At 39.7% G+C, this 27,102-nt stretch overlaps 2 protein-coding genes and 1 pseudogene across 4 annotated transcripts; all 3 read right to left on the bottom strand.

The window, feature by feature from the left end:
• Positions 1 to 1,028: 1,028 nt before the first annotated feature.
• LOC144464198 (zinc-binding protein A33-like) lies at positions 1,029 to 7,751 on the bottom strand (annotated as a pseudogene).
• A 349-nt stretch (positions 7,752 to 8,100) lies between these two features.
• Positions 8,101 to 14,704, bottom strand: LOC117258102 (uncharacterized). 3 transcript variants are annotated; one of them, XM_078170284.1, is made up of 3 exons: positions 14,228 to 14,704; positions 12,204 to 12,344; positions 8,101 to 10,904 (listed from the first exon to the last, which is right to left on the bottom strand). In XM_078170284.1, exons 2-3 carry the CDS (start codon positions 12,309 to 12,311, stop codon positions 9,366 to 9,368), a joined length of 1,647 nt encoding a protein of 548 aa, XP_078026410.1. In that variant the 5' UTR covers positions 12,312 to 12,344; positions 14,228 to 14,704; the 3' UTR covers positions 8,101 to 9,365. The 3 variants fall into 3 exon arrangements, with proteins under 3 accessions (XP_078026410.1, XP_078026409.1, XP_033484489.2); XM_078170283.1 differs by having other exon boundaries at positions 12,175 to 12,344; positions 14,228 to 14,702; XM_033628598.2 differs by lacking the exon at positions 12,204 to 12,344 and having other exon boundaries at positions 14,228 to 14,694.
• A 309-nt stretch (positions 14,705 to 15,013) lies between these two features.
• On the bottom strand, positions 15,014 to 17,925 carry LOC117258103 (nuclear factor 7, ovary-like). Its single transcript, XM_078170285.1, has 2 exons — positions 17,605 to 17,925; positions 15,014 to 17,045 (listed from the first exon to the last, which is right to left on the bottom strand). Exons 1-2 carry the CDS (start codon positions 17,869 to 17,871, stop codon positions 15,771 to 15,773), a joined length of 1,542 nt encoding a protein of 513 aa, XP_078026411.1. The 5' UTR covers positions 17,872 to 17,925; the 3' UTR covers positions 15,014 to 15,770.
• Between the last annotated feature and the right edge of the window lie 9,177 nt (positions 17,926 to 27,102).

The following is a 27,102-nucleotide window of genomic DNA, read 5'->3' as shown; positions in this document are numbered from 1 at the left end:
TATGTAAATATTAAAAAAGCCTTGAAACAACTGTTGCAACAGAAACAAGGATAGGAATAAATATGATTGCTGACAGCATTAGAAATGTTAAAGAGTATGCTGCTGTCTAAACCATCTTAAATATAAACAGGTCTGGATAGAGAATTCTTCATTAAGTAGTTTCTAGGAGATATATTCAATGGAGTTCTCTTTGGAAGAAATGGTTTTCAGTATTTGTGTGGGAGGAAATGTTCAACATGATTAAGCAGATCAAGATTTATTGAACATGTTTTGCAGTTAGATTATTTTTTTATTCATTTAAAGTTGATTAAATCGAGCCAGAGACCGACTGCTGTTCCCCAGTCTCACACAGCTGAGGTCTGGTGACAGATGCTAACACCACCCTCCAGTGGTGACAGAGAGGCGTGGAATATCTCATACAGATGGCAGACACACACATGTCCAGCCGCTTTAGTACATTAAAACATAAGGAATCACAAATAATGCAGTCACAACATTCAAGGATTGCAAACACAAAACACACCATTCAAATTTAGAAAACAAAATTCTAATTATTTCCAGCAACACTCTCTGCCTTTACAGCCATTATTGTGCCACAAAAACCTGGTGTTTTATGATGATGTACACAGCATTTCCAGTGGCAATTGTGCCACCATAACTGGTTGTTTCCTTAAAAGACATTAGCAACATTTTTATCCCAGATTGTACCACCAAACCTGATTGTTTTTTAAGCGAGACAACTGCTGCATTTCTAACCTTGATTGTGCCACCATTACCGGTTGTTTTTTGGCAAGACATCAGAGGCATTTCCAGTAGCAATTATGCCACCAAAACCAGTTGTTTTTCAGTGAGACATTGGCGGCATGACAGCGCTGATTGTGCAACCAAAACCAGTTGTTTTCTTAGCAAGACGTCAGCGGCATTCTAGCACTGATTGTGCAACAAAAACTGGTTGTTTTTCAGCAACTCATTGGTGACATTTCCAGCCATGCTTCTGCCACCAAAAGCTGGTGTTGTTTTTTAGTGAGAAATACATTTCTTGGTCCACTAAAAGTGGGTATTTTATTTCAGAACATGATCTTTGCCTAACCATAACTAAATGGTTTTTGTGCCTAAACATAGCCACACGTTAACCATGGCATTGTTGAAACAAGTTTATATTGTGGTGGTTTTCCATCAAATTAGGCTCTAACCTTTAGTCTTTCTAACTTATGAAAGTGAAATGAACTCAGTAGGCCACTGTGAAAGAAGGACACAAAGACAACTCTGACAGAGATATTGTTCACCTCATGCAGGTTTATTTGCCACAAATGACTGTTACAAGTAAACCGTGTTGTCCTGGAAAGCAACTAAAGAGACAAAGACAAGGTACATACACATACAGATGCACAACACTTATCATCAGCAGCTACTAGTTCTAACTAGCTTGCTGCTATACATGTCACATGCTTCAACAGACGTCGTTACAGTCTAGGACAGAGCTTGGTAACTTTGGCAATTATTTGCCTGGCTCCCTCCTTTGAGTGAGGAGTGATCCACCCTTAGAAAAGCACTGGGTTTCCTGCTTTTCAATTTCTGACCAAGCACTGGCCTCTCCCACTGTTTGGTGGAAATGATTTCCTGTTTTGACCAATACATCCTGTGTCCCTCCCTGACTGGATCCATTCTCACCCTTAGTTGGGCCTTTACTGATTCACCACTACATAATGAGTAACCAGTACATGTCATGATTTATAATTTATATGTTTTGAGGGGGTTAGAAGGTGCATAAGTGACATAACATAACTTTTTGTAACATTTATAAAAACTGCGTGAGATTTAAATTATCATGAGTAACTGAGTGCAGTGTTACATATTTTCTGAAATATTTTATTAGCTGTGAGAATCATACAACTGTGACCATAGCTGTTTGTAATTATACTTGATTATAAGCATAAGGATGATTATATGTCATAAGACTAGTTAGGACAGACTTGAGCAACTATATATGTATATATATATGTACATCATATATATACATATATATGTATATGTACATCATGTGCATTCATATCCATGGCTTACAGAAATGTACAATGCCAACATTTATTTCAGCTGTATTGTAGCCTAAATAAACAAACTCAAATGCCAATGCCATTTGTTTTGGCTAGAATGTGGCCTACATCAGCAATACTAGAAATGATACACACACAGACCTATAAAAATATATAATAGAAAAATAATGTAATTAGAAGAATTTGCTCATGTATTCATTCTGTTTATCTCCTTGTATGTGGAACTTGGAAAATTCCTAATGTTTGGATATTTTCTGTGTCTGACAAAGCTGGAAAAAAACCCAACTGGTACTTGAAACGATACTGATCTTGACTTCAGTACCAGCACATTTGTAGCATTTTTAAGTGGCAATTGTGTCACCAATTTTAAAAAGACTGGTGGTTTTTCCAGGTTTGACTGTGACAGCAAAACCTGCTGGTCTTTCATGAGACATCAGTGACATTTCCAGCCAAGATAGTGCCACCAAGTGCAGGAATTTCAATTCAAAACATGATCTTTTCCAAATTATTAAGTGTTTTTTGTGCCTAAATATAACCACACATTGACCACAGCAATGTTAAAAAGTAAAGATGTGAAGTTTCAATATATCCACTACATATAGTAAAATGGTTACATATCCATGGCTTACAAAAATGTACAATGCCAACATTTATTCTGGCTATAATGTAGCCTACATTGCAATGATAGAAATGATAGGAAGACAGACCTATAAGAATATTTGATACACTGCAAAAGATCACAGTTAGAAGTTTTTATATATATTCCATATGGAACTTGGAGGCCTCCTAATTATTGGATATTTTCTGCTCTTGAAAAAGCTGAAACACTTACAACTAGTACTTGTTATGATACTGACTTCATACTGTTATGATCTTGACTTCAGTACCAGCACACTGTCAGAGGGTTACGATCAGGTGATGTGACTCTAATGTTAAAATATGCTGACAGTGGCATGGACATGAGGCTTGAGCTCACAGTTTGAATGTGCTTCATGTTGTCTGCATCATAGAACGAGAGCTTTTCCAATGCACAGTTTAGGTAAATCCCAATCTTTCGTGGTCTGTCTCTAAATCCTAGCTCGGTGGTTTTATTTGGACTACAGATGGAATATTTTTGCCCATCATATTTCAGGAAATTATCTTTTATCCCCAGTTCCCAATAGTCCCTGTGTCCAACTTCTACTTCCCAATAATGCTGCCCTGAAGTGAACTTACTGACACTAAATGCATGGTTTGTGAATCAGGCAGACATAAAAGGTAAGTCCTCAGCATATGTCATGGCACCTCCATAGTTCAAAGGCTGCGTCATTGTTTGGCCAAATCCTGAGGAGCCGACACCAGAGGCCCTGGCTTGCCGGGATCTTGTGTTGGAGCAAAAACCAGAGGAGGAACGTGATGGAACTTGGTTGCTTTTGGGTGTACAGAACAAACTCCGCCCATCTTCAGACACAGCTATATCTGCACTGTTGCTTTTGAGTGAGAGCAGCTCTGCTCGGGGCTGGATCACTTGAAGCATCTCCTTCCACATAAAGAACTGCAGGTGGCTTTCATAAGGCCCCAGAGAGAGAGAGCTATCCACCACTTGGAGATCATTTGCCTTGGGTTTGATTAAATCTTCTGCAGTCGTCCTGCTGTTCCCTTCAGTCCAGCTCTTTAACAGCCTCTCTGAGTCCTCAGTTTTCAGAACTGATGTTACCTTTGCCTCCAGCTCTCTGCGCTCAGACAATGCTGTTTCTATAACCTTCAAGCTCTTGCTCATTTTCTCAACATCATCTTGCTCTTTGAATTTCAGCTCATTCTTTATCTCATTTTCTCTCTCTCAGAAACTGGTGCATCTCCTCAAACTGTCTGTGGATTTGGGTCGTCAGCTGCTGAGCCTTTGCTTTGGTTTTTCTTATTTCTTCCCTCTGTGTGTTGGCTACGCTCTCCATAGCAGGGATATCACCACGAAGGTTCTCCATCCCCCCCTCCAACTCCTGTCTCACAGATGCAGCTGCTTCTTTGATTGGTTTAAACTTGTGTCCTTCATGTCTCTCCCCATCTCGGCATATGATACAAGCCAACTGCTGATCTGTGACACAAAAGAGTTTCAGCTTTTCTTCATGCTCAGGGCACAACTCACACACCTGTAAAAAAACAAAACATATATGTATTAATAAAGCATGTATGCCTCTATGAACCAGAAAAGTTCCAACTGGATCACTGTCTAGGCTGTGACAGTGCTTCAAATATGGATGTTGCTGCAAAGAAGCTACATATTCTAAAACATCAATGCTTCACACACATCTGCAACGCGGCAGCACAGAAGATCTATACAATCAGCACAGTTACAAAAATGGGTAGATTAGTATCACCAATTCAGTATCTGACCAAATGTCTCCCTTTTGTTCCTGAGTAATGGCGTTGAATAATGGCCAGTAAAGTGTTTATGCAGAACCTTATTACATCACAGTGAAGTTGACCTTTGACCTTTTGGATATAAAACATTGTCACTATCATTCTATTCTGTTAGAAATTTCTGTGAAATTGTGTTACAATTAGCAAATGAATTCTTGAGTTTGGGCCAAAAACATGTTTTGTGAGGTCACAGTGTCATCAGTTCATTATTAAGTCAAAATGGATGTTTATGCCAAATTTGAGGAAATTCCCACTAGGCGTTCCAGAGATATTGCCTTCATGAGAATGAGAGGGATGTGAAGTCCACAGTGACCTTTGACTGCCAAAATTGAATCAGTTCGTCGTTGGGTCCAAGTAGACGTTTGTGCCAAATTTGAAGATATTCCCTTAATGCGTTCTTAAGTGTTTATGAGAATGGGATGGACAACCCAAAAACAAAATGCCTCCAGCCACAGCTGTTGTGCCAAGGCATAATAAGAATGTAGGCTGATATAATACAGTGATGCTGGCTGTAATGAAACAGGTTACAGATAAAGAACTCTTTCCCCTGAGTTTAATACTTATTTGCAGCCCTGACAGAGCAACAAGTGTCTGCACATTTACATACATGGCACAACAGCAGTAACATAATTAAATATTATCATGTTACATAGTTGCTATGTCACAGTGCTGACCTCCACCAGAGCTGTTGGGACACTTTTATTTTAGTGTAAGTAAAACTCCAAACTCTGATTCCTCTGGAAAATTGTAAAAAAAAAAAAAAAAAATCTGTCTTGTCAGGTGTATTAGAGTGGTTAATGTGGGACACTATTTGCTATTTGTTTTTTTTTTGTTATTATTTGTTTTTCACCTGAATTGTGAAGAGACTCATAGAGCACAGAGGCACATTCAGTCTTGAAACAGCATGCCCCCCTTTTGCTATGGTTTCAAGGTTAAACAATTCCTCAAGGTACGTGAGGAATTGAGGTATGTTTTTTTGCTCATTTGGTGGGTGTATCAGAGGTGTTATCCAATCAGCAGCCACATGTATGTAAATAAATGTCTAGTAGATCTTACTTATGTTGTGTTCACACCAAATGTGATGTTTATATCTATCTATCTATATATATATATATATATATATATATATATATATATACAGTGGTGGAAAAAAGTTTTCGGACACCCTTAAAATTTTACACAATCTCAAATATTATCATGAAATATTTGTGGAAAAATCTTTTTTGTGTTTCAAAAGGTGTGGCTGCATTAGACAGATACAAACAAATACAAATTATATTTTTTTGTTTATTGTTTACAAGAAAAACTAACAAAACTAAATTCTTGACAGTTTCAGTATGTCAGTTCTCAACATTGTTGGTATCAAAGTCAACAAATAACAGAGAATGTGTTCAAAACTGAACAAAAAATAAATAAACCATCACATCATCAAATTAATATTTAGTAGTCCTGCCATTGGCACGTAGTAGAGCTCTAATCCTGGCTGGCATGTTCCCCACGAGCCTTTCACACTGTTGAGGGGTAGAAAATATAAGATTTTCTTCATTCTGCCTCCCTTTCGTCATGGCTGTGTAAACTATATGGATATGAAGATGTTAAAAAAAAAAAAAGGTTTTGTTATTGGAACACATTCATGAACGAAATAAACTTCAAACTTGAACTTGAACTTGAACTAATCTTGTCCCATTCTTCTTGAATTACTGCTTTTAATTCTTCCAAATTATTTGGTTTGTGCTTTGAAACAGACCTTTTGATAATCCACCACAGATTTTCAATGGGGCTCATGTCCGGGATTGAGCTGGCCACTCTAAGACCTGGATACTGTGCTCCTGCAGCCAAGTTCTACTGGCCTTGGATGTGTGGCAAGGGGCATTATCTTGTTGAAACATCCAGTTTTTACCTCGATGGAACAGTGCACGTGCAGAAGGGAGCATGTGGGTTTCGAGAATGGTACAATACTTGGTAGAGTTCAATGTGCCATCACAGACAGTGAGATGACCAACACAGCAGCACTCATGCATCCCCAAACCATGATACTGCCTCCACCATGCTTGACAGTAGGTACTGTACATGCTGGAGATAATGCTTTGCCTGGCCTTCTGCGTACCCTCACATTAGTAGGAGGAAGATAAAGCTGGAAACTGGACTCATCTGACCACAAAATCTTCTTCCAATTCCTGGCTGTCCAGTTCTTGTGTGCCTGGGCCCAACGACGCCGGGTTAACCTCTGTCTCTCATTGATCAGGGGCTTCTTGATAGCCTTGTAGGACCTTAAGCCATGATCTAAAAGTCGGCCACGTACAGTGCGGGTGGAACACTGGACACCAGTTTGGTTTGACCACTGCTGCTGAAGCTCCTGTGATGTCATTTGGCGGTTTTGCCTGCAGGTGCGCTGCGCCTCCGCCTTGCCCGGTCTGCGAAACTAGAGGCCATTGTCTAATTTGTAGATACCTAAGGAAATCAGTATCTGGGAGGCAAAAATCCTCCTCAATCTGGACAAATGGCTAAATGTAATTTGAAACTATACGTTGATGTACATAGATAAGACCCTGTCTTGCCCAGATATGATACATTTCTGGGCAAAATAGGACAAGTAATTTATATGTTTCTGTTTTTCTGTCCACATACAAGCAGTATTTATTGTCCATATATTTGCCTTGTTTGATCTCAAGGGAGTATTTGAAAATAATCTTCGTTCAACTGAATGTTCACATTTTGATTATTTGATGCCCAACCTTACAGTTGTAATATCATTAGTAACCCAAACCACCACAACTTTTAATTTTGCTGCCCAAAAATCAAATCTTAGATTTGGTAGAGCAAGTCCCCCATCTGACTTGCAAAGTTGTAGACTTTTGAGCCCTTTTACCTTACCAAATGTGAGATATCAAGCTATCTAACGTACAGAATATTGATTATGGTATTGGAATAGGTATTGGTATTAGAAGCGCAACTTTGGGAGGACGTTTTTACGAATGGATTCTATTCGACCCAGCAGGGAGACAACTATCGGGTTATCTTATAGATCTTTAAAGCTCATGCCAGAGGTGTGGACTCAAGTCACAGATTTGATGTCTTTGATCTTGACATAATCACAGGAATCAAAGTTGCAAAAGACTTACAAGTCAACTTGGGACTTTAAAACCATTGACTCATGACTTCACATGAACTTCAGCCTTTTTTCTTGCAACTTGACATGCCTACCTTGACTTGGAACTTGTCTCTGGACTTAAGTGCAACGACTTGAGACTTGTGACTTGTGACTTGCAAAACAATGACTTGGTCCCACCTCTGGCTCATGCTCTCTAAATCACCCCCCAAAATTCAATATTAGTCCCTGAGAAAGTCTTGTTAGCATCCACAGAGAATCAACACAACAGTAGCATTAACAAGAAAATGCTGAAATAAAAATTCCAAAAAATAACATTAAAAAACTTGAAACAGGAAACTGGAGCACAGGAACAAGGATTGAAATAAAAATAATCTTTGACAGCAAGATACATGTTTAGGAAAATGATGCTGTCTAAGTCTTTATAAAAAGGGTTGGATAGAATTATGCACTAAGGAGTATCTAGAGGATATATTAAATAGAGTTCTCTTTGGAGGCAGTGGTTCTCAGTATCTGTGTGGAAGGACATGTTCAACACGATTGAGCAGATACAATTTTATTAAACATATTTGTCACATTATTTTTTTATTCTTTGAAAATTGATGAGATCTTCCAGAGCTTATATAGCCAAGGTCTGGTGACACATGATAACACCAACCTCCAGTGGTGAGAAGGCGGCATAGAATATCTCATACAGATGGCAGATACATACTTTAGATCCACGTCAGTACATTAGTATAAAACACACAGAATCCCAAATAATTAAGTCCTAGCATTCAAAATCAGATGACAAACACAAAACATATCATTCAAATATAGACAACAAAATGTATATTCATTTAGCTGGTACTCCACATACACCATATCAACAAGACCAATAATAAGCCCAGTTACCAGGGGAAAATGTTTGCATAATACGTTTCTCCAAACCACTGCTACATTACATTTGTGCATTTCCTACATATCTTACCAAGACCAACAAATAACAAAACCAATTATTATTTAGCGTGACATTGGCAACATTTCTGGGCATGATTGTGCCACCAAAATCAGTTGTTTTTTACCAAGACATCAGCAGCAGCTCCCACAATGATTGTGACTACAACACGAGTTGGTTTTTGGTGAGACATTGGCTGCATTTCCAGTTGTGATTGTGTTACCAAGAGCTGGTGTTTTTTAGTGAGACATCTGTGACAGTTCCAGACATGATTGTGCCACCACAACCTGTTGTTTTTTAGCCAGAAATTGGTGGTATTTCCAGCCGTATTTGTGCCACCAATATCAGTTCTTTTTACTAAGGCATCAGTGGCAAACAAAACTGGGGCTTATTAGTGGGACATAGTGGGATTTCCAGTTGTGATTGTGGCACCAAAACTGGCTGTATTTTAAGTCAAAACATGATCTTTCTGTAACCATAACCAAGTATTGTTTGAGCCTAAGCATAACCACATGTTAACCACAGAGTTCAAACACACAAAAGTAAAGTTTCTTTCTTTCATATCTGCTACATAACATATAAATGTTACATATCTGTGGTTTGCAGAAACGTACGTTTCCAACATTTATTTTGGCTTCAATGTAGCCTATATAAGCAATGCAAGAAATCATAGAAAGACAGACCTCTAAAATTACATGATAGGCCTACACTGCAAAATATGTTTTAATTCAAAGTCTTTTTATGTATTCATGCTGTTTATCTCCTGCAATAAAGAACTTGGAAATTTCCCAATTTTGGGATAATTTTTGCTCCTGAAAAAGCTGAAAACACTTGGTTACCATAACTTGCTATGATACTGATCTTGACTTCAGTACCAGCACACTGTCAAAGGGTTACGATCAGGTGATGTGACTCTAATGTTAAAATATGCTGACAGTGGCATGGACAGGAGGCTTGAGCTCATAGTGAGAATATGCGTCATGTTGTCTGCATCATAGAAGGAGAGCTTCTTGGATGCACAGTTTAGGTAAATCCCAATCTTTCGTGGTCTGTCTCTAAACCCTAGCTCGGTGGTTTTATTTGGACCACAGATGGAATATTGTTGCCCATCATATTTCAGGAAATTATCTTTTATCCCCAGCTCCCAATAGTCCCTGTGTCCAACTTCTACTTCCCAATAATGCTGCCCTGAAGTGAACTTATTGACACTAAATGCAGGTTTTCTAAGTAAGAAGGACCTGGAAGACTCGTTCGTGGTTTGGCCAAATGAGAAGGCCTTGCCAACGTTTAGGGTTTGGCCTGATCTTGTGGTGGAACCAAAACCAAATCCTGTCGTTTGGCCTGATCCTGTGGTGGAACCAAAACCAAATCCTGTCGTTTGGCCTGATCCTGTGGTGGAACCAAAACCAAATCCTGTCGTTTGGCCTGATCCTGTGGTGGAACCAAAACCAAATCCTGTCGTTTGGCCTGATCCTGTGGTGGAACCCAAACCAAATCCTGTCGTTTGGCCTGATCCTGTGGTGGAACCAAAACCAAATCCTGTCGTTTGGCCTGATCCTGTGGTGGAACCCAAACCAAATCCTGTCGTTTGGCCTGATCCTGTGGTGGAACCAAAACCAAATCCTGTCGTTTGGCCTGATCCTGTGGCTGAGCCAAAAGCAGGGACGGAACCTAATGAAGCATGGTTGCTTTTGGGTGTACTAAACAAACTCCGCCCATCTTCAGACACAGCTATATCTGCACTGTTGCTTTTGAGTGAGAGCAGCTCTGCTCGGGGCTGGATCACCTGAAGCATCTCCTTCCACATAAAGAACTGCAGGTGGCTTTCATAAGGCCCCAGAGAGAGAGAGCTATCCACCACTTGGAGATCATTTGCCTTGGGCTTGATTAAATCTTCTGCAGTTGTCCTGCTGTTCCCTTCAGTCCAGCTCTTTAACAGCCTCTCTGAGTCCTCAATTTTCACAACTGATGTCACCTTTCCCTCCAGCTCCCTGCACTCAGACAAGGCTGTTTCTATAATATATAAGCTCTTGCTCATTTTCTCAACATCACCCTCCTCTTTGAGTTTCAGCTCATTCTTTATCTCATCTTCTCTCTTTCTCAGAAACTGGTGCATCTCCTCAAACTGTCTGTTGATTTCGGTCATCAGCTGTTCAGATTTTGCTTTGGTTTTTCTTATTTCTTCCCTCTGTGTGTTGGCTACGCTCTCTATAGCTAGGATATCATCACAAAGGTTCGCCATCCCCTTCTCCAACTCCTGTCTCACAGATGCAGCTGCTTCTTTGACTGGTTGAAACTTGTGTCCTTCATGTCTCTCCCCATCTCGGCATATGATACAAGCCAACTGCTGATCTGTGACACAAAAGAGTTTCAGCTTTTCTTCATGCTCAGGGCACAACTCACACACCTGTAAAAAAAAAAAAAAAAATACAACACAATGAAATAGAAAAACTTGAATACAACAACTAAAACATGATGCATTACAAATGTAAAAAGAATATAAGCTGATAAAAAGCAGTTAAAGTTGCTGTAATGAAACGTGTTACAGATGAATACAATACAATTTTATTCTATAATATATTCTTTCCCCTGAGTTTCAGTGTGCACACACCTGTTGCTCAGTGATGGCTGCAAGTATTTATCACACACGTGGCACAGCAGCATAACTTCATTAATTAATCATGATTATATTCTATAATTAACATCAACTGTCCCCATCACAGCGACAAAATCAATTCGGGATCTCACAGTAATTCATGCTACTTTTACACATCTGATTTCAAATTTTTCGGCTACCGTCAAACCATTTGTCACGTAGCTGCCACTACACAAAGTCCTGACCTCCATCAGAGCTCTGAAGACAAAATCATGTTTCCTCTGAAAAGCCATAAATATATTTTTCTATTCTGTCAAGTGTATTATTAATTTATTTATGTTAATAGTGAAGAATTTTCAGAGGTAGGCAAGCCCCTACTGATACATACAGTATCCATCCAGATATTTTTCTTTGACCAGGTTTTGACACATTTGAATCTGAGATTCCTGTCTCCACTCCAGTGCTAATAGGGGCTAGGAAAACTTTATTTGTGGTCTTGACAGCATTTAAAAAAAAACAAAAAACATTAAAAAGTAATGAATTGATAATTAACCACTGAATTAACACAATTTTTAAAACAATATTTTCTACTGAATAAATGATTTCTCTGAAAACTGTTGATAATGGCGTCTGTTTAAATTTTCACCTCCATTGCTTGTGATGGAAGAAGGTATTGCAGAAATGGGTATCGCAAAACCTGAACAAATAAAACAGTATTTTACAGCAGAAGTGACGGCCTCACTTAACATGGCCTTACTTAATGGCCATATCCCCCTCTGTTGGCAACCCTGTTCATTTTCATGCCTGCCGTGAAGCTTTTAAGTTACAGAACTACAGCAATGGAAGGAACAGAGCTTCTCCCCAGGCTTGGTGCTGTTTTAGGATGGCATATCTGTTGGGTGGGTGTAGGTACAGCCTAAAGTTAGCTGATCAAAGTCTATTGTGCACAGAAAAACACCACCAATTGCATGACAAACTGATCAGCCGCAGTGTGCAAGTTAATACATACTGTATCTGTGGATAATTTTAGGTAGGATACAATCAGTGGGTGGCATGGTGGTGCAGTGGTTGGCATTTTCACCTCACAGCAAGTGGGTTCCTGTTTCGAACCTGGGGTAGGGGAATTGAAACCAAGAGTGGCAAGCCCTTCTGTGCAGAGTTTGCATGTTCTCGCTGTGTCAGCGTGGGGTTTCTCGGGGTACTCCAGCATCCTCCCATAGTCCAAAGACACGCAGGTTAATTGACGGGAAACTGAGTAAATATAAGATAAACAACTTGAAGCAATATAACGTAAGGGGAGAGCACAGCGTTACAATAAACAGTGCTAACATGACTGTCACTGTACCACATTGCAGCCACACAGGTGTTGTATAGAAGTCTGTTCCCCCATTGAAAAGTGTTTCTCTTCACTTAATGTGTAGCGCGCCCTATGGTCAGAGGTAAGGTCTGGGTCAGGTTTAGGTAGGAGGAAATATCAACGAGAAAATAGTCCTTGACACACCCCCGTTCCACTATCTGCTACTGCACTGTAGCAGATGGATGACAACATAGTGTCTAATTTCTCATCCTATAGTCTTGCGCTAGCATAGTATTTTCAGTAGGGATGGCTGCCCTGCACACGTGCATGCCCGTGTGTATTAATGTTTAGAATAAACCACTGACAGGTTAACAGGTAATGATGTAAACGGCATTAAAGCAGGATAAACAGTATGATCCATACGACTGAGCTGCAACAAGCTCAGCTGCTGACTAAACATACTGCAGGTACCATATTTATAAAGACTTTACCTTATTGTGGGAGAATGTAGTATTTTGCTTTTATAGAAGTCAAAGTAAAGAAAATATGTACTTCATTATAAATTTATTAATTCTGTTGGCAAAGTTCCACATTCATAAATGTAAATTCACCAGTAAAAAAACCTAATTTTATATATTTTCTCCATGAAGTTGTACAGAGGCTTATTTTAATAACTTATAAGCCTCCCCTGGCAAAGCTTCACTTGTGCTTATTTGTATTCTATATGTTCGTTCACTATTATATATATCTATCTTTGTAAGTCACATAGGTTAGGTTAGGTTTATTTTATTTGATATGGACATCACAAATACATTGAGACTGTCCCAGTGGACAGACCAGATGCCTTTGCTTAGGTGTATGTAGCACACGTGCTAATTTTCAACACCAGTCCATAGGCGGCATTCTAAAAACACAAAGCATATAATTAACAAATGGGATAAAACAAACAGATGTTATGATTGCAAACAGTAATATTCAAAGATCACAGAGCATATGATCAGCAGTAGGAGATAAAACAAACAAAATTCATGATCGCAACCGTGGTATTAGTAACAATATTAAACTAAGTCCATATTTATACATGTGAACATTGTTGTTTTGCTTTTAACCATGCTTTTAGTCCTCTGTTAAAAGCATTTGTATCAGTCTCCAGTTTCAGGTGAGTGGGTAGAGTGTTCCATAGGTTAACGCCTTTTACTGAGAAGGCAGATTGTCCAAATGATGTTGTACACCTGGGAACAATGCATCTGAACTGCAAACCACTTTTTGCAATAAAGATGACTTAACAAAAAAAAAAAAAAAAAAAAATACTGCAGGTTTAACACGTAGGCTATCTGAACTTCCTTATTCAACCTGCTGTCACTTCACACACTCTCGCGAGCTATCTTAACAAACAACATTTTTTCACTTGGTTGGTAAAATTGCACGTACAGCCTAATGCACAAAATATTAAGTATAAGTCAATTTACGCCATCACGTAGGCTTATTCACTACTTAATAGGGCCTTCTTCTTTTTTTTAACCACACTGACATTTGTTTTGAAGGAATGATCTGGGCCTGATCAAACACCGTCCATGAATAATGACGCACTTCTGACGGCTGATACTGTGAGTCTGACGCTGCACTTAACTACAGTTTAGTGTAAAAACTGACCGTGGCACAGAAAGTGTAATGTATGAGTCTAAAGCCTGACAGATTAGGCTAACTGGCACTACAAAGTGTGTGCTATTAAGGATATACATGATGTGCGCAAAAAACCCGAAATCATCAACATCTGCATCGCTTAACTGGCCACATAAACACCGACTGCATTGCCTTATAAATATCATTAACATACCTTCGCAGGCTCTGTCTTTATCTTCTCTGCTTCTTTTGCCTTTTCAGCCAGTCTTTTTAAAATATGGCTGGTTGGAAGACTTTTTATTTCTGTTGGAACAGCTGTCCGACACTGTGGACACAGTTCCTGTGAACTCAGAGCATCTGTAATACATCCTCTGCAGAATGAGTGTCCGCACAGAAGAGTCACTGGATCAGTGAAGATAGTCAGACAAATAGGACAAGTCAGATCTTCGGAGTAGGAAGCAGACGCCATGGCTGACTTTTCTGGCTTTGCTCTGCCAGCCTGTGACTTGGCATTATATTGATCTGACAGTTTCAGTTTCCTGTAAAAGCCACACCCCATGTGTCTCTCACTGCGGTAGTCATCCGATGTTGTTTTATGGCATGATAATTACTTTTTAAAAATCCCAAGCAGAATTTCACGTCACCTCTACAAACTGGAAAAATATTAATCACTTCACTTCCATTTTCTGGGATCATTATTGGACCCTGTCAGATATACGCGAGTGTAACATCACACTCTAGTGGTCATATGTTGAAACTGCAAGTTAGATCGTGACACATTTCTCAAAACTGAGCTCAGACCAGTTCTGTTTATCCACATGCAGCTCAGCACAACAGTTAATCTCACATCTAAACTACAGTACTACAGCCAAAACACCTGATACAGATCTCAGGATCAACTCTCCTACCTGAACACTGACAGCAGCTGTCCCCTGACACCTGTCACACACAGCACAGTGACCTGAAAACACTAACAGCAGGCAGCATCACAGTATATCTCTGTTGTCTTTGAAGTATCTTTTATTCACATTTTTATCCACAATTGGAATCTCACATTTCTCAATATTTAGCACTGCTGTGAAAAAAGAAGAGGAAGAAGATGAAATCCAGTAATACAATACAAAATAATACATATTCTGATCCCAGACTGCCCCAAACCCCCATCAGCAAACAATCTGCTGCTGGTCAGACCCAGTGCTGCAGCTCGTATGCACTCTGCTCACATGCCCTGGTGTGTGTCCATGTATTTGTGTTTGGGACAAGGCAAGGGCCTGAGAAAAAATATTTGCACTCAATAGTCAATATATCCAGAAGTACTTTTAGAAGCGATTGTGCCAAGTAAGTACTTTAATTCAAAACAAGATCTTTTACTAATCATAACCAAAACGCTTTTGTGCCTAAACATAACCACATGTTAACCACAGCATTGCTAGAACGTAAAAACGTTAAGTTTCAATATGTCTGCTATATAGTAACGTACAAATGTTACATATCCATGGTTTGCAGAAATGCACAATGCCAACATTTATTCTGGCTATAATGTAGCCTGCATAAGCAATACTAGAAATGATAGGAAGACAGACCTACACATATACTTGATACACTGCAAAAGATCACGTAAGTAGAAGTTGTTGTTGATGTTTCACTCTGTTTATCTCCTCTTATATCCAGCTTGGAAGATGCTAATTTTTGGATATTTTCTACTCCTGAAAACGCTGAAAACACAACTGGTACTTGCTATGATACTGATCTTGACTTCAGTACCAGCACACTGTCAGAGGGTTACGATCAGGTGATGTGACTCTAATGTTAAAATATGCTGACAGTGGCATGGACATGAGGCTTGAGCTCACAGTGTGAATGTGCTTCATGTTGTCTGCATCATAGAAGGAGAGCTTTTCCAATGCACAGTTTAGGTAAACCCCAATCTTTCGTGGTCTGTCTTCACAGCCTAGCTCTGTGATTATATTTGGACCACAGATGGAATATTGTTGGCCATCATATTTCAGGAAATTATCTTTTATCCCCAGTTCCCAATAGTCCCTGTGTCCAACTTCTACTTCCCAATAATGCTGCCCTGAAGTGAACTTGGGATTTGTGTGGATGACACAGTTGTTGTCAAAAGAAGGAGGGGTCATGGTTTGGCCAAATCCTGTGGTGGAGCCAAAAACAGGGGCTGTGGTTTGGCCAAATCCAGAGAAGGAAGGATAATCAGGGGTTTTGGGTGTTCCATAGAAATCAGCAAAAGCAGAGGCTCTGGCTTGGCTTGTGGCTGAGCCAAAAGTAGAGAAGGAACCTAATGAAGCTTGGTTGCTTTTGGGTGTACAGAACAAACTCCGCCCATCTTCAGACACAGCTATATCTGCACTGTTGCTTTTGAGTGAGAGCAGCTCTGCTCGGGGCTGGATCACTTGAAGCATCTCCTTCCACATAAAGAACTGCAGGTGGCTTTCATAAGGCCCCAGAGAGAGAGAGCTATCCACCACTTGGAGATCATTTGCCTTGGGCTTGATTAAATCTTCTGCAGTTGTCCTGCTCTTCCCTTCAGTCCAGCTCTTTAACAGCCTCTCTGAGTCCTCAATTTTCACAACTGATGTTACCTTTGCTTCCAGCTCTCTGCGCTCAGACAATGCTGTTTCTATAACCTTCAAGCTCTTGCTCATTTTCTCAACATCATCTTGCTCTTTGAATTTCAGCTCATTCTTTATCTCATCTTCTCTCTTTCTCAGAAACTGGTGCATCTCCTCAAACTGTCTGTGGATTTGGGTCATCAGCTGCTCAGACTTTGCTTTGGTTTTTCTTATTTCTTCCCTCTGTGTGTTGGCTACGCTCTCCATAGCAGGGATATCACCACGAAGGTTCTCCATCCCCTTCTCCAGCTCCTGTCTCACAGATGCAGCTGCTTCTTTGATTGGTTTAAACTTGTGTCCTTCATGTCTCTCCCCATCTCGGCATATGATACAAGCCAACTGCTGATCTGTGACACAAAAGAGTTTCAGCTTTTCTTCATGCTCAGGGCACAACTCACACACCTGTAAAAAAAAAAAAACAAAAAAAAAAACATACATGTATTAATAAATGCAAAAGTTTAAAGATGATGATACAGTCTTTTTATTTTATTTTTTCTAAAAGTTATATTAAAAACAAAAACTTAATCATTATGTTCGAAAAAATGCACATACAGTCTTGTGCGCAAAATGTAAAATCAGTCCATTTAAGCCACCATATAGGATCATTTATAAACCGCCTACTTAAGAAGTAGATGGCCTACTTTATTTTTTCAAGCACACCGACATTTGTTTTGATGAAAAATCTGGGCCTGATCAAACACCGTCCACAGATAATGACGCACTTCTGATGGCTGATAGTTTGACGCTGCTGTGCTTACAGTTGGATGTAAAAACTGACCGCGGCACACAAAGTGTAATGTATGAGATTAAAGCCTGACAGATTAGGCTACATGGGACTACAAAATGTGTACTATTAGGCTAAGGATATACATGATGTGCGCAAAGTCCCGAAATGATCAATTTCTACATCGTTTAAGTGGCCACATAAACACTGACTGCCATATAAATAGCACCAACGTACCCCTGCTTTCTCCTTCGCAGGCTCTGTCTTTATCTTCTCTGCTTCTTTTGCCTTTTCAGCCAGTCTTTTTAAAATATGGCTGGTTGGAAGACTTTTTATTTCTGTTGGAACAGCTGTCCGACACTGTGGACACTGCTGCTGTGAACTCAGTGCATCTGTAATACATCCTCTGCAGAAAGAGTGTGCGCAGGGAAGATTCACTGGATCAGTGAAGATAGTCAGACAAATAGGACAAGTCAGATCTTCGGAGTAGGAAGCAGACGCCATGGTTCACTTTCTGGCTTTGCTCTGCCAGCCTGTGACTTGGCATTATATTGATCTGACAGTTTCAGTTTCCTGTAAAAGCCACACCCCATGTGTCTCTCACTGCGGTAGTCATCCGATGTTGTTTTATGGCATGATATTTTTTCTTTTTTTTTTTCTTTAAAAAAAAAAAAAACAGTCCACAACAGAATTTCACGTCACCTCTACAAACTGGAAAAATATTAATCATTTCACTTGCATTTTCTGAGATCATTATTAGATCCAGTCAGATACGTGAGTGTAACATCACACTCTAGTGGTCATATGTTGAAAGTGCTGGTTCTCAGAACAGTTCTGTTTATTCACATGCAGCTCAGCACAACAGTTAACCTCACATCTAAACTGCACTACTACAACCCCAAACACCTGATACAGATCTCAGGATCATCAGCCTACCTGAACTTGTCACACACAGCACGGTGACCTGAAAACACTAACAGCAGGCAAGTATCTTTATTTACATTCTTTGTCTCACATTCCCCAATGCTTAGAACTGCTGTAAAAAAGAAAAGAAAAGAAAAGATAAAAGAATAAACAAAATAATTCCAGTGATGCAACACAAAATACATATTCTGATCCCGGATGGACCCAAACCCCCCTCAGATCAGCAAACGTTCTGCTGCTGGTCAGACCCAGCGCTGCAGCTGGCTACCAGCCCACTGTGAAAATTGGAATTTGGATTTTATCTACCTGGGCGAGCCGCCTATGCTGGGGCTGAGCTGTGGACAGCCCTTTATTTCTTTTCCTTTTGAATTTTTTTTCATATACTTTATTACTCAAGGGGAAATTCTTCTTTTTGTCTCCACTCTGTTTTCATATACACACAGGCCTGAAATACACACACATGCACAAACAGGACCTATACATGTGTTAAGTAGTGAGATGTCAGAGCAAGGGGGCTGCCTTGGACAGGCGCACCAAGCAGTTGGGGGGTTAGTGCCATGCTCAAGGGCACCTCGGCAGTGCCCAGGAGACAAACTGGCACCTCTTCAGCTACCAGTCCACGCCAAGCCAAGCCCCTTTGAACTGAGCCACTGGCACCCCATCCCCTGGTTGTGTATGTTAGAGCCAGAGACTGTTTAAATAATGGACAAAGCTACTAGACTGCCATTCTGAAGCCTCAAGTTCACCATCTTGGTTTACTGGACCCAGAAGAGACCATATTAGGATATTAGGTTGGAGCTGTAGAGGAGCCAGGGGTGGATCTGACTCAGAGACTGTGGTGATGCCACACAGAAAGCCTGTCATTCAAGCAGCCCCACCCTTAAACATTTGTAACTTTGTGCCTTAATGAAATGTACATGAGGGAGTTATCAAAACATTTCACCTCCTGTCCACTTATCATGAAGGTATTTTGTACCAGGATGTAAACATGTTTTTTGCTGCTGTAAAGTTGGCCATTTTAATATGGGGTATATGGGGAATTACCCTGTTTTGGAGCCAGCCTGAAGTGGCTATTTGAGGAACTGCAGTTTTTGGCACTTCAGCATTGGCTTCACTTCTCAGCCTTGGATTGTATGTGAGCAGAGTGGAGCAGCGAGAATTTCTGCTTCTGGCTCACAAAGCTGTTTGTTCCCTTTGCTCTCCCGCTCAAGCCACTTTGTTCAATATCGCTGCACACTCAAGTCAGATTTCACTCTGCTCTGCACAAATTACTTCCTGTTCACTCAGACCTCATCGTCAAGCTAACACCAGCCAATTTGATTGACAGAAAATAGTGCGTATGTAAATGTAGCAAGGGTTGTTACTGGATTTTAGTAGCTGCATCACTAATCCATGCGACTCTTGCTGTACTCTTCATGGGCGATGCAGAGGAACCTCTGCACCCCACTGATTGTCCACACTTATGGTCACAAGTATCATGCAAGATAGCCTGGCTCTGTCCAGACTCCTGTATTTCCTGAGAGTCATCAGTGAGACACCAGTTTGAGCAAACTTTTGCAAATATAGGCTACATCATTAATTCTTTTAGCTTACTTGTTGAATTGTGACACTAATAAAGCAATTGTGCAGTCCCCTTTCTAAACAGGAGACTTTTTTTTTTTTTTTTTTTTTTAACTTTTATGATTTTCTGGGGAAATGCATGTTCCAGATTCCTGCTGAGCCCCTATCTTGACATAGAGACACCACCACAGAGGCAGTTAAATGTGGCCCTCATAAAATGAAGGGTCAGGGTTGGGTTCATCAAGTCCTGCTTTAATTGTATCCGTGGCTTAAGGGTGTCTTCTTAGCAGACTGGTGAGATAACATTAGCATGTGGTGCTCTAGTCTACAATATCAGTATCATGAAGACAGAGAGGGTCTCTCATGCGCCATGGTGGCACCAGACATTGTCGATCTGACGGCTTCTTTGTAACTGGTGTGAGCATGACAGTGTAGAACTTGAAACTTGAAAGTTAAAGGGATAGTCTGGATTTTTTGAAGTGAGGTTGTATGAGGTATTTATCCATTAGTCAGTGTAGGACCCACAGTAAATGTCAATCAGCAAACCCCTGGTTTGCAGAAGCAGGTATGGAGTCTGACACAGAAGATAAGCAATGTACCACTGTGGACAAGGTTAACCACAAAATGTCTTTTAGCTAACTAAAAAAAGTTCCACTTAAATAACTCACTATCAGTTTAAGGGTATGCTATATTGAGAGTAATTTTACCGCTTTACCTTTCCATCATAGCCTGTTCTTAAGCGCCTTAACTGCCTCAGTTCCCCATCTCTGCTCTCGTCAAAACCACCAGTCTCGACTGACAAAAACGGTAATTTTAGCTCGCTGAGCGCAGTAGCTGTTTGTAGCATACCCTCCGAAAGATGGTAAGAGACTCGACTGATGGTTTTAACATTTATTGCTGTTCCACAAAACCAGCTCCATAAACCAACATGAGAACTGACAAAACAAAGAAAACAAAGCAATCACATTTCTGTTTCCACTTCTGTCCATAATAAATGGTAAATGATCACAGTACTTTCTCAGACAACTCAACATTATACCAAGCAATACATCGCCAATTCACCAAACAGGTGGGCAAAAGAGTTAGCATACTTTTTGACACAAATCATAAAGTAAGAAAATAATCACCACAGGCACAACACACACCAACCTTATGCCTCCTCGGGGTTTGCCAAAATACACTCAGCCTTCGACGTTTTTATCATTAAGTTGCCGTTGCTGTTTTATTTTCCTTTGTTTACCTTGAACTTTTACCGTTTTACCATTCATTACGTAGTCAAGTGGCTTTGTTTTGTTCGGCAGTACAACACAGGAAGGAAGTAGGAAGTAATGGTCTTCAAAATAAAATCTCACTGTTTAAAAACGGAACCATTATCTCCAAAACAAAAATATACATATAAAAATGAATGAAATTACATCTTCTTAATAGCAACACAAATCATGGAATTTGTATTTTAAAGAAATCATGTCAAAAAATGCATCTAAAGCACAAAGTACTTGTTTTTTCAAAATTGACCTGCAAACAATGCAAGCTGATCTCTGGTGGACAAAACGAGAAACAGCAAGCACAAAAACAAAATGGGTTTGCTACATGTTTGTCTACCTCTGCTTCGATTAGTTAGTGAGTTTATGTCATTGTGTGACTTTGGTGAATCCGAACAAACCCTTTTAAAGCCAAAGTCACACAATGACACAAACAAACTAACTGATCAAGGCAGGGGCAGATCACTAGCTCTTGTTTTTCTCAAAGAAGTCTGGCTTTGAGGAGAGTGATATAATGGCTTCATTTTCCTGTTGGAAATGTCTGACATTTAGGTAAAGCAGTGATAATGCTCTCAATATAGTATACACTTAGATACTAATTTTGGGTGATTAAAATATGTTTTGTTGTTGACCTCTTGACAGCAGTACATTGCTTAGCTTCAGTGTCTGAATCCTGCCTGCTTCTCCAAACTGGGGGCATGCCAACTGACATCGACTGTATGTAATACACTGACTACGGATAAGTACTCCATACAACCCCATTTCAAAAAATATTTTCCATCCCTTTAACATAGTCTTGTTTTCTCCCACTGAACACACCTAGGCCCAGCGTACCGTATGCATACTTTATAAGCCACTCATCTAGGGTGTAGAATTTAAGCAATTAGCCCCAAGAGGCCGTGGTTTGTTGGCGGCTAAGGGGCGTTGTTAGGCACAATGCGAACCATGGCCTCACGGGGCTAATTGCTCTGGGTTTCATAAAATAAACACACATTAATAAGAGCTGCAATAATTTATTAATGAGAAATAATCATTCTTTCACTCTTCCGCCAAAGAAATAGTTCCTCACCAAGCAACAGACGGACGCAAAAATACACAGGAGCTACAGAAACACAGTGGAAAGCATGCTTAAAGCTTAATAACGTTTATCCAGGTTGACTATTTAGCTACATTTATCTGGATATCTCCATTAATTGTGCAATTGCTGAAGTAGTGTTATGTTAGCACTCCTCTTTGCTAGTAGGGGGGTGTCTGACTCTGGACAGGTGCATTTTAATTGCGCTGTGCCAGAAGCAAGGATGTTGCTCCAGGATTATCTCTCATTGTAGTTTGGGCGCCAGTATGACTGCAGGGAGGATTCACATTTATGCCCCGTTACTGACATGATTTCTCTCGCCTCTAAGCCAGCGTCAGAGAGTTTTTGTACAGTGGTGCTTTGCAGGCAGTGGTTGGTGTAGATGGTCTCGGTGCCGGCTGCTTTACAGATCCGTGGCAACATGGAGCCGAGAAAATTCACCCCCATGGGCTCTCTAGTATACCTAACCGTTAGGAGAGAGAAAAATAAGTCCCCTAAACGTTTCAAAGTAACTAAGCTACACTGTAACAAAACAAACAGACGTTACATGTTAACTTACCATACATCGTCGGTGTAGTTTCTCCGCTTTGGATGGAGATAAAAGGCCGGTGGATTGGGTGGCAGCAGTGACAGATATTTCTCCAGTGAAGCGACAGGACACAGTGGGTTCCCTGGCTGCTCGAACATAAATCCCCGCAGACTCTCTTTGTTTCGTTCGCTGGCATCCTGGTGGTTTTTGGTGCATTCATTAAATGACAGCGTTGCATATTTCTGACCGTTTTCGTCCTGTCGGATGATAAATGAGTCAGGCTTCATTTGGCGGTTGCCCTCCTGAGCTCTGTGTCCCATATGCAGCTGCACATCAAACCAAACTTTGTTGACAAGACCCTTAGGTGTGTTTGGATTCAGTGCCCGAGAGAACTTGATTTTCTGAAAGTCGGCCTGTGTTAACGCTTGGTGGTGGGATGTTTTGTCGCGACCTTCTCGGCGAAGTTTCTTCACTACTCCAATGAAGACGTTGTTGCTAGGGGTGAACTCGGTATCGTTCATCAGACACCAGGATCAACTGATGGGCAGATCATTAATGTGACGGTTAAGCCCCGCACACAGGCCAACAGAACTGCTGAAACCGTCAGCTTCACCTTTCCCATTTATCACATTGGCATAAAATTGGCGGAGAACCTGGTTTAGCTCAATCTTGGTGACCGTTTTAAAATCAATAGCCACCTCCTTCTCGGCACACCAGGTCTGAAAACAGCGAACTGACCACAGAGTCTGTTTAACGGTCCCAGCTCCACTTCTTGCCTTTTTTAGCTCTTCAATCTCTCTTTCATTAATTTCAGCGTGTCTCCTTTCTTTTTTCTCTTCCTTCTCGATCCCATCCATCCCCCGCCAGCCACTCATCCATGCTTAATCCACCCAGTAGATCAAAATTCACAACATATGTTATTATATAGAGAAATGGGCTAATGAAGATAAACATTAAACTCTAAATTCAATACTAGTTTAAAACCTTCTAAACAAATATTTAGCTTTATATTGTTATATTATTTTTTCATTTTAACTTAAGTAAATACAGAAAATACTACAGGCTACATGGTCGGTTACACATATTTGAATCTTGTGGTTGAACTTTAATAAGGTCATAGCCAAACCACAAAGCTGCACATCAGTCATACTGGTACCTCAAGACTGCTGTTTCAGCTTGACTCTTCAGCTCAGCAATTGGTCCAGAGCTGATAGCGCCACAGGGGTCGAATATCATTGGACAAGAAGATCTCCTCTCAATATAGTGAATCTTAGGTATAGGAGGTGATTAATGCCAAAACCAAGAATCAGGAGAAGAAGGTGAATACCACGACAAGAAATGTTGTGAACAACATAGTGTCTCCTTTGAAATGGTTTACAGGAGAAATAACTACTGTAGAGTTTGTCTGTATTGACAGCCTTTATACAGTATATTCAATATTTTCTGTAGTAATTCAGCTCTAAGTCTGCCTAGTGATTTTGGGCATTCAGGCAAATATTTTGCTTAAGTTCAACTATTAATAGCATTAAGATAAAATAATGATAGAAAACAATTTCAAAACAAATGTGCTGTATTCAAAATTACTGATACTAATGTGAAAATACTTATGTATTATCAGCTCAACATACTTCAATTTACTTGGAGTTAAATCTCTATACGTCATATACTGCTGAATAGTTTCAGTGTATTTTATTTCATTTGTTCATCATTTATTTTATGTTTAAAATCGGAATCTGCAAAGTGACAGAATTTAAGTAGATTTTGTTTGTAATTGAATAATGGACTTTATGATACAATATTTTAACTTTTTGTCTTTTAACTAAAATTTAGAATCTAAATAGTAGTGCTTTGAGCTAAATGCTAACGTCAGCATTCCAATATGCTTACAATGACAGTATTTACCATCTTAAGTTAGCATGCTAACATTTAAAGTACTGTTTACACTAAACACAAAATACAGGTGTGGCTGGGGGGGTGAACTTGTGAACTTGAACTGCTTGTAGGTGAACTTGTAGGTCTTAAAATGTTTGTTAAAGTCCAACTGAAATTACATTTGGTCACCTCCTTTTGTAGTCTAAAGTAATGTCAACATGCTTTTTAATTTATTATCATTATTATTATTGTAAGGAAGAAAAAAAAACTTGGGGGAAATATTTAAAATTGTCCTTTTTGTCTCAGCTGCAGGAGTGGGCAGACTGTCAGAGTGTCAGAGCTACTGTATCTTCCACAGGAAGTTCTGACAAATGTTTTAGAATAAAAGCCTATTTAGAAAATGGAGGGATTCTCTCAGCCGAGGTTATAAGGGGCTTTTAAATTGAAACAAGTGTTGAATTTGAAATGACGGTGCGATATGTTAACTTCACAAAGACAACAGAGTGGATAAAAAGTAAATATATAAACACACAGAGGGATTAATAAATAACGGACCGTCTATAATGTAGTCTGTTTCAAATGAAGCTGGGAGCCTCTGCAGTTGTGGTGAGTAAAAGCCCCGCCGCTATTTGTTAATGTTATTACTTTATGTCCGACCGTGAGGATGTACCATTGTTTGCTAGCTTGATGCTAATGACAGTAACGTTAACTCAGCGGGTTGACAAAGTGCCTCTGCTGTTTCACACCATCATTTCTCCCTTTTACTCTGTGTGGTAACATCCCTGGAGGAAACATTAAAAACGCCGGGGTGTTGTTGTCATACAGTTGTCTACGGCAGCAGATCGCTCTGTGTTTCTACTGGTCAAAGTGACGGCTGTGATGGGAGAATTGGATCTCAGTGAAGGGCAAGTGGTCCATAACTTTAATTTTGGAGACAAAAAATGTAGGCTTAGCGCCCTGTGGTCCATTGCCCAATAGGAAATGTAGAATACTCAAAAGTACTTTAAAAGTGCTTGAGTTACTTTTCTCAGAGAGTAAAGTTGAGAGTACTTTTAAAGTAATTGAGTTACTTTACTCAGGGAGTAACGCAGTAAAGTAACTGGTTACTTTTTTAAAAAGTAACGCAGTAACGTACTTTGATAAGTAACCCTTACCCAACACTGAGTATATAGAGTGACTTACGGAGGAATCATAGTGGATAAATGGGTCTAGCACAGGATCCTAGAGACTAAGGTTTATATCCCATGGGTCCGAGTTGGCTTATTAATTGTTTGTGTCAACGTCATAATTTTGATGATGCTGGGATGCCCAGGCAGGATGTCCTGCTGATGGCCAGGTGGCATTAATGGCCAGTGAACTTCAATTTTGGAAGTATATTTAATTATCGAGCATGACTGTAACAGTTTAAGGGTTATTACCAAGTAGTTTTTCACTTTGTTGGTATTCTTTGCATACAATAAACATTTTACAAGGAAAAAAAATTAAAGGCTAAGTGCTGTAACAGACGGGAACATAAATGTGATAAAATGAAAAAAATACTATAAAAATATAACATAACCAATTTGTTAAATACAGCTTTCTCAGCTGTTATGTTAGGAGTTAGTTCAGCTTCATGCAATAATGTAAAGTTGATTAAAAAGCCAATGTTTAGTTTTTATATATAAATATACAGTTCTAATAAGAATAAACCCTTTTTTGTTGTTGTTTAAAAACACAGGACAGAAATATGATGGTAGTCATTGTTCCAGTACTGCAACGGGACAGGAGTTCTTTTATTTTTTTAACTTTGTTATGGGATTGGGGTGGAACAGGTTTTTTTTTTTTTTTTTTTTTGTAGAGTGGGAGTGGGGATGGAACAGGAATGAAAATCCTAAATCCACTCCTGTGTCACTCTCTAATGCAGTATAGTATTCCGCTGAATAAATGCAAAAGTGGGGGGCGCCATTATAAAATTATTATTTAACATTATTTTCTCATATGAGAAATCAGTCCTGCGCGGGTCCCTTTTTGAAAACCTGCACCTGCCCATACCCGTAAAACTCCAGAACTGCCCCTTTACCTGTTATTATGTCTAAGGCAAAGCCACACCCTCCCACCCTATTAAAAGTCCTGCGCCCTGATCTGCTCCCATGATTAAACACACACAGGCTACCGTCACTCACATTAAGCTGGATTCTACGTTCTTGAATTACAAATCCAGCAGACAAAAAATCTCTTTCACTGGCTGCGCTTGATGTCAGTTTGGCAAAAACATTCCCTGCAATCACTGCCACACGACTTGGGCTGAAAAAGTGAAAAGGTATTTTAATAATAATAATAATAAGTGTTATTGATATTTTTATTATCATTAATAATAATAATAACAATAATCATATAATAATAATAATAATAATAATAATAATAATAATAATGATAAACATGTAATTATATATTTCATATATATTTCTCTTGGCCTGAAGCCACAAGCTTTTCCTCTTTAGTGGCATCAATCACCCTCCATACAGGCAGGCTCT

The sequence above is a fragment of the Epinephelus lanceolatus genome, chromosome 8, assembly GCF_041903045.1.
Source record: "Epinephelus lanceolatus isolate andai-2023 chromosome 8, ASM4190304v1, whole genome shotgun sequence".
Lineage (NCBI taxonomy): Eukaryota > Metazoa > Chordata > Actinopteri > Perciformes > Serranidae > Epinephelus > Epinephelus lanceolatus.
Note: the sequence above shows the minus strand (reverse complement) of the source record. Positions and strands in the feature narration are given on the sequence as shown.

Bases quoted from the DNA above. Each gene is read 5' to 3' on its own strand.
- LOC117258103 (XM_078170285.1), bottom strand. From the start codon at position 17,871: ATGGCGTCTGCTTCCTACTCCGAAGATCTGACTTGTCCTATTTGTCTG. The intron at 17,046-17,604 runs GTACGTTGGTGC...TTTTTTTTACAG, and splicing joins CTGCGAAGGAGAAAGCAGGG to GTGTGTGAGTTGTGCCCTGA.
- LOC117258102 (XM_033628598.2), bottom strand. From the start codon at position 14,572: ATGGGGTGTGGCTTTTACAGGAAACTGAAACTGTCAGATCAATATAAT. The intron at 10,905-14,227 runs GTATGTTAATGA...TTTTTTTTACAG, and splicing joins TAAAGACAGAGCCTGCGAAG to GTGTGTGAGTTGTGCCCTGA.